We start from the raw sequence: 12826 nt of genomic DNA on the forward strand, positions 1-12826 counted from the left end.
GGTCAGCGTAGTAGTTTCTCCTCAATGTTCCTGCCCAGGGGAGGTCAGTGCAGTCGGGGAGAAGGGCAGGCAGGTCAGTGGGGCAGTCCCAGCCTTGCAGTGCGTGGTCCTGGGGCACGGCAGGGCAGGCTGCCCCTCGGGAACTTCTCTGTGCGTTGGCAGCAACACGGTGACCTGCAGGGTAGTTGTAAGGAGTTTGGGGCTAAGCAGGGTTTAAGCAGTCCTGGCTGGTTTTGCATTGTAAGACGGGTTTCAATGAAAAAAGGTATGAAGCTACAGCTTCTCTTCCTGTTTTATCTGAGCTTCCTTCCACTTGAATTCATCTTTCAGGAATGGCAAGGAATGTACTATGCGAAAAAGAAAAACGGAGATAGCATACAACAAAATGTGAAGATACTACCTGTCATTGGACAGGGAGGGTAAGTATGAAAGCTAAAGCTGTGATTTAGGTCTAAATCAGGGCTCAGTTTGGAGTCCAGCTGATTTCAGCAGGTACTGGATTATTCTGTTACTGAGTACGAAGGAGCAGTTGAGGGACCTGGGGGGGTTCAGCCTGGAGAGGAGGGGGCTCAGGGGGGACCTCATCGCTCCCCACAGCTGCTGCAAGGGGCTGCAGCGAGGGGGGGTCAGTCTCTTCCCCCAGGTCACAAGTGACAGGACAAGAGGAACCGGCCTCAAGTTGTGCCAGGGGAGGCTTAGATTGGAGATTAGGAAAAACGTCTTCGCTGGAAGGGTGGTCAGGCACTGGCACAGGCTGCCCAGGGGTGAGGTGGAATCACTGTGCCTGGGGGCGTTTAAAAAACACACAGATGCGGTGCTCAGGGACATGGTTTAGTGGTGGGCTTGGCCGTCCTGGGTTAGTGGTTGGACTTGATGATCTTAAAGGTCTTTTCCAACGTAAGTGGCTCTATGAGTCTATGATTACACAAGAAAGGGAGCCTCAGACCTCTGCATTTAATTCCTTGGGGCATAATCAACTTTACGTGCTCTGTGCAGGGAAAGTGAAGTTCTCCTAATTCTCCCCAAAAAGGACTCAAAAATCTAGATGTGCTTATTTGTGACTCTGACTCTTCGAATACTCTCTGAAGTGCAAGTGCACCCTCCTCTCTTTCTGTGCATTGTGTTGGGACCACCAGGACCTACATCCTGTTCCGCTGTGCACCTGTACTATGTCCTTCCGTGCTCACCTACTCATGGCTGCTGCCGAGTGTCTTTATGTGATGAGGTCACCGTGTGCTTTGATCCTGGTCAAAATTCAAGCATGTCTTGATTTTTGTGCAACTTCTGCCTGGTCCCCAAGTGGAGCATTTGGAGCACACAGCTATATGTTAGTTATTGGTACATTTATGATGAGCCCTTCTATACTATATTGGGAAAGAAAGTGGATGAGGTTGCATGCAGGAGTAGTTTCAAAGGCCTCTAAGGCAACATGAAACATTAATTAAAAGCACAGCACATTATATTCCAGACTTGGCTGAGACGGTTGTTTACGAAGGTGTATCTTCATGAAGGAAAGGCCAAATGCAGCCTCTTCATGCAGTTACTTCCTAAAAAAAAAGTGGTTTGGGTTGATTTCATCCCTGGAAGTAATTCTCTACTGTCCATCAATAGAGTGAAAACATATTTTCAGCTTAAGATGCCAAACTTGTAAGACAAGTATGTATTACATACATTGCTACTTACAGAACAATGTAAGCCCATTTGAAGCTGGCATAGAAAGCTTTCTGGTAATTAAGGGTGTAGTTTTCAGTTTGATTGCTCTATCCCTAAATCATGTTGAAGGTTTTGATTGTTGAACTGCACTGTTGCGTGTTTTGCATTTATATCATATCTGAAACATCCAACAGTAACCCAGAAGAAGCTGGGGCGGGGGAAGGAAGCAGAAAGAGACAATCTTTGCAAAAGATGCTTCCATTTTGTATTCCCCATCACATGAAGAACTATAGAATTTTTTCCATTCCTACTTGAGCCTTCCTGCCAGAACAGGATTTGTCCTATATTAATTTGTTGCTCTTAACCATTTTGTGTATCAGCACTGAATTAGAGCTGAGGTTTGGATGGGAATTAACACACTGTTTTTTGCCTACAGAAAGATTAGACACTATGTGTCAATTAGTAGACTGTGCAATGACAACAATAAGGTAAGTGAAAATAATGCTATGCTTGCTTTAGTTTGAGTCCTAAATATTACAAAACAATAGGAAAGTTCTGACTAACTGGGTTTCTCATACTAAATTGTAGGTGGAGAAGACATGTGAATGTATTCAGGCTGAATCTCAGACAGGTATGACACATCTTTTCTGTCCTAGTAAGTGGAGAACATACCTGGAGAAGGAGTAAAACCAGTTGTTAGTCATCTGACTGAAAACCACAGTTGCACAGGACAGTCTGAACAGTACTGTTTAGCTAGTGATAAGCTGGGAATCCAGCTTAAAAGGCGGGAAAAAAAATACAAGCCCTCTCCACCTGCCTCATTTGTTTTACAAGTGATATAAAGCAACCCACCCTGGAAAATGCAGTAATAGGGCCCCAGGTTGGTATTGTGGTATTGCTGGATTCAGCGTCACAGTTCAGTTGTAGGTAGTGGATCCCTATGACAAAATCAGTAATGAGAAGGATGCTGTCTAGTCATCATGTTGCTGTGGGTGGTCTGTAGCTAGTGGCGTGTATGTTTGCTTTTAACTGTATTGTGGGGTATTTGCATGTGGGTGGAAATGAGGATGACCAACACTACCATTCACCCGTATCCCATGTATCAACACCTTAATGAAGACATCCTTGGCATCCATGCTGCAGGTTCTTGTTAACTGTCACCTTGGTAGCACAGGTTGTATCTGTTGGAGTCAGTGAGGGACCTGGGATATATTGCCTACGTTGCTAGCATGTACTCTGCTTTGGTCCCCGGGTTCTTTGTGGCAGTTGTTGCCTGAATGAACTCGGGTGTGTTCCACAAATTGTATTCACAACTCCAGTTGTGTCACTCTGTCAAGAGAGGAACTTTCCCTTCACACTTTTACATCCCTTCTGCAAAAACACTTGGGCACGTTCTACCAGAGACCATGACTGGGTTCATGAAGCAGAATTGGGTGACAGTTTAAAAAGCAGATTTCATTGGCTGTCATCTGCTGAAGCAGTGCGGTAAATGTTACTCAGCTGCTATCAGGCTTTCTCTGAGTTTCAGTTCCTTTAATGTACATCTCGGACACAAATTAATGTCATTGTACGGTATAATTTTCTCCACAGATACTCAGACTTGCAGACACAAAGACACGAGGAAAGGATCACTAGATGTCAGATCCACAACATCACGAGGGAGTGACGGTATGTTAAACAAGTAGATTTTTCTGACTTTTATATATATTCAGATTTTTATGTGCATACATGCATACATATACAAATAAAGGTAAGTATATATGTGCATATACACACATACACACACATGAATAAAGTTGCAAGTCATCAACTCATGAACAACTTTATGTTTATCATAGCCCCATTTTCTTCTCTTGAACTACTGAGTCTTTTTTTGAACCAGTGGAGAATGGCTGGTTATGGTCCACCATCCTGCATGGAAGACGTCATGAGATTCAGCACAGATACTTTCAAATACAAATGGCAAACTCTAAACCTAACAAATTATTACATTTCTTACCTCTTCTCTGGATAAAAGTACGAAGATAATTTTTTAATGAGTTTTGTTTTCTTTTCACTGTGTTGTATTTTGCTCCACTAGATCACCCCAGACTTGATAGATGAGTCACATATTCAAAACTGTTGCTGATACAAGATTTTGTTGAAGCATACATCATTACAGCCTAGGCAGCATACAGTAGTGAAACATGGAAGTAGGTCTGTGGCAGTAAGAATACAATCATGCTGCAGTGTAGCAAAAATAGCATTCATTTTTCTTCTTAAGAGCTGCTCAGCACAGAGTAACAGGGATGTGTCTGCATTTTATAGGTAGCACAACATAATTATCCAGAAAAATTCCATCTTGGCCTTTTCTTTACAGAACCAAAATTGCTAATTGATAGAAAACATTTGTTGTTCAATTTCCAATGAATAGTAAGCCAGAACCTCTGCTGTTTTAATTTGGCATAGCTATCTTCACTTCAAAGGAGCTTCACTGATTTACCTCAGCTTGGAAGCTGACTCATTATGACTTGTCATGTTGCATCAGGCAGAAAAAGTAGATATATCCTGTAATAACTTCAGTGCAATAGCTACCTGTGCCTGCCAGTTTATTCACGTGTATGGTCTTTTAACTGAGTTTTTAATTGAGCATTTTAATTAGTTAAAATAAAAAAACAAAGCCATGATTTTGCCAGACTGTTACAGCTGCTTATGTCTAATCGGGGATATCGGTGGTTCAGCATGCATCTCTTTGCACTTTTGTGTCCCCAGCATAACAAGCATGTGTCTGCATTCTGCAATAGATTGCCTTTGAAGGGCACAGCAGGGTAAGAAGCTCAGAAAATGAATGAAGATTTCTTGGCTGAATCCTGGTGTCGTGCCTTGTCGCTGAAACCAGGATACAAATTCTGCTTTGTTTTCCACACAGGCAGCTCACAAAGGCGGCGCTCTTCTATGGCCAGGGTACATTCCATGACTATTGAAGCACCCATCACCAAGGTAATGTGCACCGTGACTAGCTGTTGTCGCTCGTGCTGCACTAGAATACTGGGCACAAGGCTCCGGTACAGCATCCACACTGAGGAGGAAGGCACTGCTGGCCTCTGGTGCAACTTTTCACCCCGTTCCACCTGCCTACTGGTAGAGCTCCAAAAACCCAGATGCTCTGAGCAAAGTTCTCCCAAGCCTGCTTAGTAGAGTGCCCTCCATGTGGTTAGCCATTACACGACTCTTTTTAAGGACTTTTGCCAATTTGAAGGAGGGACTGGAGTTCTTCCTTCTTTCTTATGCATTGTAAACTGCCTTCTGAAACCGTTCAAGGATTTGGCAGAAATCAGCTCTTTAATAAACTGAGAGATGCAAATGGGAGAAGGTTGTATTAAATCCATTCAGAGACATTTTGAGGCTGTGCATTGTACAGGAAAGTCATTAATAAGACTGCTGTCCTTAAGGCCACAATCTTGTTCCTAGGCAGTAGCAAACATCAGTGGTTTATCAATATCCTTTTCATTTTGATTCTCCCACATGTGGATTAAAGTTGTAAATCTCATTTATTCACTGTGAGTTTTCCATAGTAATTGATGAGTGTCTCTGTGCTTTCTTAAATCACTTCTAAATTCATAAACGTGTCTAATGCTAACCTAGGTAATAAACATCATCAATGCTGCACAAGAAAGCAGTCCCATGCCAGTTGCAGAAGCTTTAGACCGGGCTTTGGAGATTTTAAGAACCACTGAACTGTACTCTCCACAACTGGGGACAAAAGATGAGGATCCACATACAAGTGACCTCGTGGGAGGGTTAATGACAGTAAGTACATACTGCCACAAACAGCTGTTGGTAGATGTTCCAATGTCTGATTTTCCCAGTTACTCAATCTTTATCATCTGGCATGTGCTTTGCCTCTACAATGCCAAATTTTCAGGAAAAACTGCACACTACTTTGTGTGGATTCCCTCCCCCTACATTAGTAATGTAGCTCTGGAAACGGGAAGAAATTTGACCAGTCCCTTTGAAGCATTTGTTTTGCTATAAATGGAAGGAAAAAAAATACTTTTTTCAATGTGATTCATTTTAGAAAGGTATAGATGGGACGGGAAGAAAGAAGGATAGCTAGAGAGTTGTATTTATTAATTAGGATTGGAATGGCACATTTTGGGTGCTTTTCAATATATAGAAATAATGTGTTTTCAAAAGAATGAAAAATATGTATTTTTGTTGCTATTTCTTGGATTATATTTGTACACATAGAGAGACATAGAAAGATCAGAGTGCTTTGAGCTAGAAATATCAACATTTGCATATTAAGACACAATCTTGCTCCACAGAACTCATAATTTAAATAAATAAGGCAAGGAAAAGACTGAGGAAGGCATGTATTATGTTGTCTTATGAAAAGAGGAATGGGGGCTTTTAACACCCAAAGGTGAGCAAAGGGTAGGTAGCTAAGCAAGAATTGAACCCAAACCTTCAGAGCCTGGGATCTGACCCTCCTGATAATAACTAGATGAACTTGGATGACTGTTACCTGTGCCTTAAGGATGTATGTTCATATTAGTCTGTAGGTTGCATATAAAAGGTTACAGGCTACCTCAGGAAAAAATCTGATAGCATCTTGGATGCAAAAAGGCTCGCCTTGTGATGTGAGCTTTTCAGAGATGTTTCTCGGCTATTATCTATTATCATTTCATCCTCTAACTATCAAGACATCTTTGCAGTATCTATCAGAATCTTGAAACAGTTTATGTGTATTTTTGCCTTTTAAAATACCACAACAAATACCTAATCAAGAGAAATATGTGAGAGACGGGAGAAGACCTGAATGGTTCATATAGGGTTGAATTTACTAACTCAGTAGACAAAATATATTGTTACCTTAACTATAAAAATATAGGAAGAATATTGATACATATAGTCATTAGAGTCTCAAATTGAATGTTTTCTCCTGCTGAATACATATAGTCCATAAACTCAACTGTTGCTTTTTTTTTTTTTTTCGGTGGATTATTGATTCTTACATACATTTGTATTCTCACTGTATTCATTCTGTGGTCCCAGAACATGCAGGTAACAAAATTGCAAAATACAAAATCCTACTAAAAATAAAACAAAGGCTATTTTATAGAGCAATAGAAAAACTGAGAAAATCCATTTCAGGGCATGAGGGTATATGGTATAATAAGAGTTTTAAAATGATCTGGGAGAAGCATTTTTCCAGCAAAGGGTCTGTTGAAAACAGAATCGTATTATTCCATTTCACATTAAGAAGTTATGACTGAGTAGGGGAACAAGTAGTAGGTTATTGATTTGAACTCTCAAGCAGAATTCATGATGCGAAGGGCATTTGGAGTTCAAAGATGGATTTGCCAGATACCATTACACCTGCTATTTCAACATTAAAAAAACTACTCTTTGATTCTAAATGACAGACAGCATCTAGTGTCCTAAATACTTGTGTCATGGCAGTGCTATTGAAGAGTCACAGAACCAGTTATAGGAACAGTACTCCCTTTCCTTTTAAATCACAACACTCCAGACTTGTTTATTTATAAATGTGAAAATAAAAATTAGGTATAACAATGCTTTTAAGTGCAAATATTGCATTCAGATATAGCATCCACATTTACTTCTGCTATACTTCGGGTGCATAATGTTTTTAGTAGGTGCATTCAGAAAGATTTTTTTAATAACTGGGTTTTTTTTACATTATGGGCTAAAAACTAATGTGCATTAACTAACAGCTGTATACATCAAAAAAGCAAGCAGGATTTGGGCCACAGCATTTAGAATCTTGAGCTGAAAAGTAAATATTAAATATATCATTCTGTTAGTTTTAATCCTTTGTCTCAGTTTGCACATCTAGGCATCATTCCAGAATTAAGCCTAGGAGGCATTAAATTGGAGAATAAACAAGCATACGTTCTTTGATGCCCCTGAGTAATTTGTTGCTCTGCAATCCCAGCAACAAATCACAAGATTCTTATGCTGCTGAGGTGACCTGACCTGATCTGGCAGTACCAGGGGGAGGAGACCAGAAGGAGGAGCATCTATTCCCTCCCACCATCCACCTTTGCTTGTTGAGGGGAAGTATGTGGACATCCTGTGTCTGGTTTGTGGCACACGTCCAGAACCTCTGTGTGTGTTGTCCAGACAAAGGTGAATGAGGCTGTAACTCCAGACCTCCGTCTGGCACCTGAGAAATTTGAGGTTTTACCTGAGTTCATGTTGTATCCCATATCTTGCAGTTTCTCATCCGTTATAAACTATATGTAAAATGGGCAAATCTTAACAGTACACACAAGTAAGGGAAAGGCAGCTTTGATGACCGTGACAGATTGCAGTCAGGCTTCTCTAAAGTCATTGCGCTACTATTTGGTGTCATCATCTTATAGACCTTATAATACCCTGCATTTAACTCTCAGCTTTTATTTAACAGGATGGTTTACGAAGATTATCAGGGAACGAATACATACTGTCAACAAAGCGTAAGTTTTTAATTTGGCAGTTGCTGAGATATTGAAACATGTTAAGAAATTTAAGGAATGGGAAACATGATTAGATGTTCTTTTTTATAAGCATTGTTTGGGGGTTTTTTTGACAGTTTATTTTTATTTATAAGCATGGTACTGCAGCATTACTGAGCTTTACAGAAACAAGAGTTGCCAGGCATTACTACAGAAAAGAAAACATGTACATTGAGTAGAAGTGTATCCCAGGGTTATTAATAGTGATCTGCAAATACGTTCCTCAACAGAAACTCATCAGGTCGCTGGCAGTTTGAGCTCTCCAATCTCCCTCAATGACATACCCCCACGGATAACACAGGCCATGGAAAATGAAGAACAGTGGGACTTTAATATCTTTGAACTTGAGGCTGCCACCCATAAAAGGTTAGTAAACTCAAAAGCTCGTAAACTGAAGTTGCTGAAAATGGACTTAAATGTCATCCTGTAATCAGCTCTTTAATTTCTCTACCTGTGCTTTATAATGCCTTTCTCTGGGATAAGAGGAAGGGCTTTATTCTAAAATCTTTTTTTTTATTTTGTGTGTGTGTGTATATATATATATACACCCACATTTTATGTATAAGATTAACTGAAGAATATTTACTCATAAAAAGTAGGGCATACGAATTTCCATCAAAGAAGTTTTCAAAAGCAGATCAGCAGTTCTGATAGACTGTACTTCACTAGTAGTAAATGCTTCCACTAAGACTATGTATCAATCTTTCTGTTTAAATCCTTGTTTTTATTTTCTGATGTCTGTCAAAAGTTCTCCTTTGAGTCTAGTTTTATGTATCATGCTTTGTCTTAGCTTAAAGCTTCTATGAGACACTGATTTGGAGGCTAGATCCTGCAATGAATTGACTGTCTTAAACCCTCTTCAAAATTCCATATCCGTAAGAGCTTTGGAAGTTATTCAAAAACAATATCTAAGAAAGATGTCAGGCATTTAGTTAACATATATGCACTTCATTTTTAGACCATGGTTTTATGAGCTAGAAAAACTGGAAAAAAATGAGGTTTTTATTCTTCTTTAGTGATTTTATTGTAAATGAAGAAATTTGCAACCGGTTACTTAAGGTTTTTTTTTTCTTTGCTACATTTCCATTTCTAATGAAGTGCTATAGATACAGTAATTAATAAAAAAAGTCAAAATGTAGTCAGTCTATGTAATTTACAACTTTTAATATGCACATTGCAGTATCTTTAAGAATTAATTATCCCAGCTGACATGCATGAGATCACTAGACAGCCAACATGCATGAGATCATCAGATTGGTTTCTCTGTTTTTACCGATTTGGAGAGACCACAGAGGGGAAAAGGAGGTACTTTGTTGCCTGTCCTCTTATTAAACGTATTATAATTATGATTGCTTCCTGCTTTGTTTAAATAAAAGCAATTCATTTATTAAGAGAATTAAAGTGATCTTCAATGAATCATAAGTACGAATATGTTACTAGTATTGTCTTCAAGTCCAAGCAGACATATGGTAGTAAAGCCAAGATAATTCATTAAATCTAAGCTTTAGTGCATTACAGTTCACTGACACAGAAACCTGGAGAGACCTTTGTCTGCCAGTGCTGGGGGGGGGGGGGGATTAAGGGGGATTTAACTTTAATATATTGTTATTCTAGCATATGACACAGTATTGTTGAGTGTTTTTGCCAAAAGGTATAGATTCAGCTCTAAATGACCTCAGCGACTCCAAATTACCTCACCTCACCTGTCAGGTGCAGCTAGTGATCAGAGTGCTTGATGCCTCTGGAATCAAGCAGCAAAGAGAGATGCCAAAATAAAGGGGTTAAGATCTATTTTTAAGGATCCACATTTGAAAATATTCACCACTATGCCTGTTCTTCTTAAGGAAAAAATATATTGGACAAGAAACCAGTGTTATTAACTGGGTTTGAAAAAAGACTAGTGGTCTAAAACTCGATTATTTTCATTTGCTCTGTTAAACATATTGCACTTTCACAGCTTTCAGATTAGAAATATTCTGTACAGCTGTTCCGATCTTCATTCACCTGCCAGGCATCTGCGTGTAAATTCTGCAGTTTGGCCTGGGAGAAGCAAGAGAACTGGGATACAGTGATGCTGGCTATTTTTGGAGACAGGTGTCCAGCTGGGTTAGCCTGAAGGTTCATCTGGCCCTTACAGTCTTCTACAAGTGGCATACTCTGGCCTGCTCATTTGCTTCCAGAATACCTCCATCTCACATCCCCTATGGCATGCAAAGTCAGTGAGCAACGGAAGCCTGCAAGGGTGGGCGTGAAAGCAATGGAGCAGTTCTGCAGTGCAGAAAGAAGCGATCGCAGCATTTTAGAGTATAGATTTACTTAATCTAACTATAAACAAGCCAGTTTAGGAATCTGTGGCAGCAACAAGATTACCTCCCTTCTCTCATGCACAGAGTTTAGTACTTGCTAATTTATCTCATTTTGATTGCAGTCTACATTTACCCAATATAGACTCCCCAAGCCCCAGAATATTGCTACATGTAGTACAGCAGCAATATAGAGCCTTGTAATATTCCTGGAAGCTTCAGGAACTGGCACGACTCCGAGAGTGTGCATGTGATGGGCAGGCAGAATATTTCTACAGGTCTGGGCTGTAATTCTCTAACAAGTCCTTATACCTAACCTGGCATGTCATTGGTTAAAAATGCTGTATAGATTCATATTATTTATGCTATGTAATACGCTTTCAACCTCATTTGTTTTAAAACTTGGTGTTTATTTTTCACCACAGGCCTTTGGTGTATCTGGGTCTCAAAATATTTGCTCGCTTTGGAATCTGTGAATTCCTAAACTGTTCAGAATCAACTCTGAGGTCGTGGTTACAAGTTATTGAAGCTAACTACCATTCCTCCAACTCCTACCATAATTCTACTCATTCAGCAGATGTACTACATGCCACTGCTTATTTCTTGTCTAAAGAAAGAGTAAAGGTGAGTCCACGTTTACAAGAAACAGCGTAGGTGGGATGTACAGGTGTGATTAAAGGAAGAACTGTCAAAAAAAGATGCCAAGAGCCAAATGTCTGCCTTGTGCCAACCAGCTTGGTAACTTCGAGGTCAAAGAACTGGGCTCTTTTACGAAGTTGTAGGATCTCTCTTATACTACGTGTGGAAGCATGGATACTAATATTACAGGCACTGAGCTATTCTTGATGAGAGATTAAGAAAACAAAACTACTTCATGTAGTTAAACATTCTCAGATACGTGAGCTAATGACATGATTATTTTTTGACGGTACATGCCAAATACAGATTTAATGTAATAAATCACCATCTCTTATGCCTTGTGATGATCAGTTTGCAGAAGACCCCCAGGACAATATAGGCCATAAAGTAAGTTTAGTGCTTCGGAAGCTGTATCACCTACTGGCCAAGATGCCCTGAGGCTTAAAGAGACTGCTCTGGAGGAGAGCACTGGAAAAGATTATTTGTTGGAGTTCCTTGTACCATAACACCCACTGGAGTATTAGAGCCACTGACAACCAGAATAAATTAGAGCAACCTTTGTTCTCACGTGCCCAGAGGGCAGGCTGTAGAAGGGGAATTAGAACAGTGCTTGCGTGTGTGTGCAGCGGAGTGGCAGCACATACTTCTGAGCTGCGTTTTTGGATAGAAATTCCTACCCTGAACCGGCCTGCCTGAGGATAGTGCTAGTGATGGGCACCTGGCTGAGACATTTGTGACTGTAAACAAGCTTCTGACAGCTCATTAAGATGGTGGTAGGTCCCTTGACCTGCAGCTCACCAGTGTGCTCTCCAGAGGCTGGCTTACAAATTCTGTATGCCAAACGGGAATAGAACGTCACTGAATATTTTCAGCCCCTGATTCGCCAGAGGTGTAGCTGGTCTTCCCAAGAATATCCATGAAAAACAGACAAGATCTGGACTCGTTTCAATGCCACAGAAGCATGACTGCCGCCTTCTTTTCCAGAATGTTATTTCCATTCCTCTGTAGGCAGAAGAAGAGAAAATATGTTGCAGCAGCAGAAGGAGCAGTATCAAAGTTCAAAATTCTCTTTATCGTTTCAAAGTTACAGACCAGCTGCTTTTGTGTTGCCGGAGTTCAACTTAACCTAAATATAGAAGGCCAGATTCTGCCACTCAAATTCACACTGAGATTTTTTTTCAGTGAATTGAACACTTTTCTTGCCTGGGAAAATTTTCTGGCTCCCAAATTGAAACAGTATTCTCAGAATCATTTGCACTTCTGTGCCACAGGAGTTAAGATGACAAAGTTAGAATCCTTGACCTGAAGTTGGGCGTAAAGGTACTGTAAATCCCTGCAAAGTTTTTTATGTCAGACTCAGGAAATAAGTGTCAGATACGCTGCTGTGGTCCTACAGGTCAAATATTCTCCAGTTTCTGGTCACTTCCCACCTGCAAAGGTCTTTCTCAGCCAGACTGGGCACTGGCCAGTGTGTCCCTCTAAGGAGAGGCTGTTCTAAAAACCTCTCTCTCCTAACTTCATACCACAAGAATAGAATCCCATGAGCAGCAGCTGAAAGAAAGAAGGAAGAAGCCAACACATAGCATTGCCTGAAATACTACCTGCCAACGATGAACTAGAGTAGAAAGAATTCTTTGCCTTTTCTTGTTTTCCACAAGACCCTCTTGACAGTCCTCAATGAAAAATTTCCTAGCTCCACCAAAGTCAAGTCACTGCATTAATTTTGGG

The 12826-nt window shown here is 40.3% G+C and overlaps 1 protein-coding gene across 7 annotated transcripts in view; it reads left to right on the plus strand.

Moving 5' to 3' along the window:
* PDE8A (phosphodiesterase 8A) overlaps window positions 1-12826 on the plus strand; it is a 157288-nt gene that overhangs the window by 135162 nt on the left and 9300 nt on the right. For all 7 annotated transcript variants that reach the window (XM_056345097.1, XM_056345101.1, XM_056345096.1 and 4 more), the window contains 9 exons: window positions 331-419; window positions 2090-2141; window positions 2242-2284; window positions 3244-3321; window positions 4562-4632; window positions 5278-5442; window positions 8069-8117; window positions 8387-8522; window positions 10885-11083. In XM_056345097.1, the coding sequence (XP_056201072.1) occupies window positions 331-419; window positions 2090-2141; window positions 2242-2284; window positions 3244-3321; window positions 4562-4632; window positions 5278-5442; window positions 8069-8117; window positions 8387-8522; window positions 10885-11083 (882 nt within the window). The remainder of the gene's footprint in view (window positions 1-330; window positions 420-2089; window positions 2142-2241; window positions 2285-3243; window positions 3322-4561; window positions 4633-5277; window positions 5443-8068; window positions 8118-8386; window positions 8523-10884; window positions 11084-12826) is intronic.

The sequence above is a fragment of the Falco biarmicus genome, chromosome 7, assembly GCF_023638135.1.
Source record: "Falco biarmicus isolate bFalBia1 chromosome 7, bFalBia1.pri, whole genome shotgun sequence".
In the NCBI taxonomy this organism is placed as follows: Eukaryota; Metazoa; Chordata; class Aves; order Falconiformes; family Falconidae; genus Falco; species Falco biarmicus.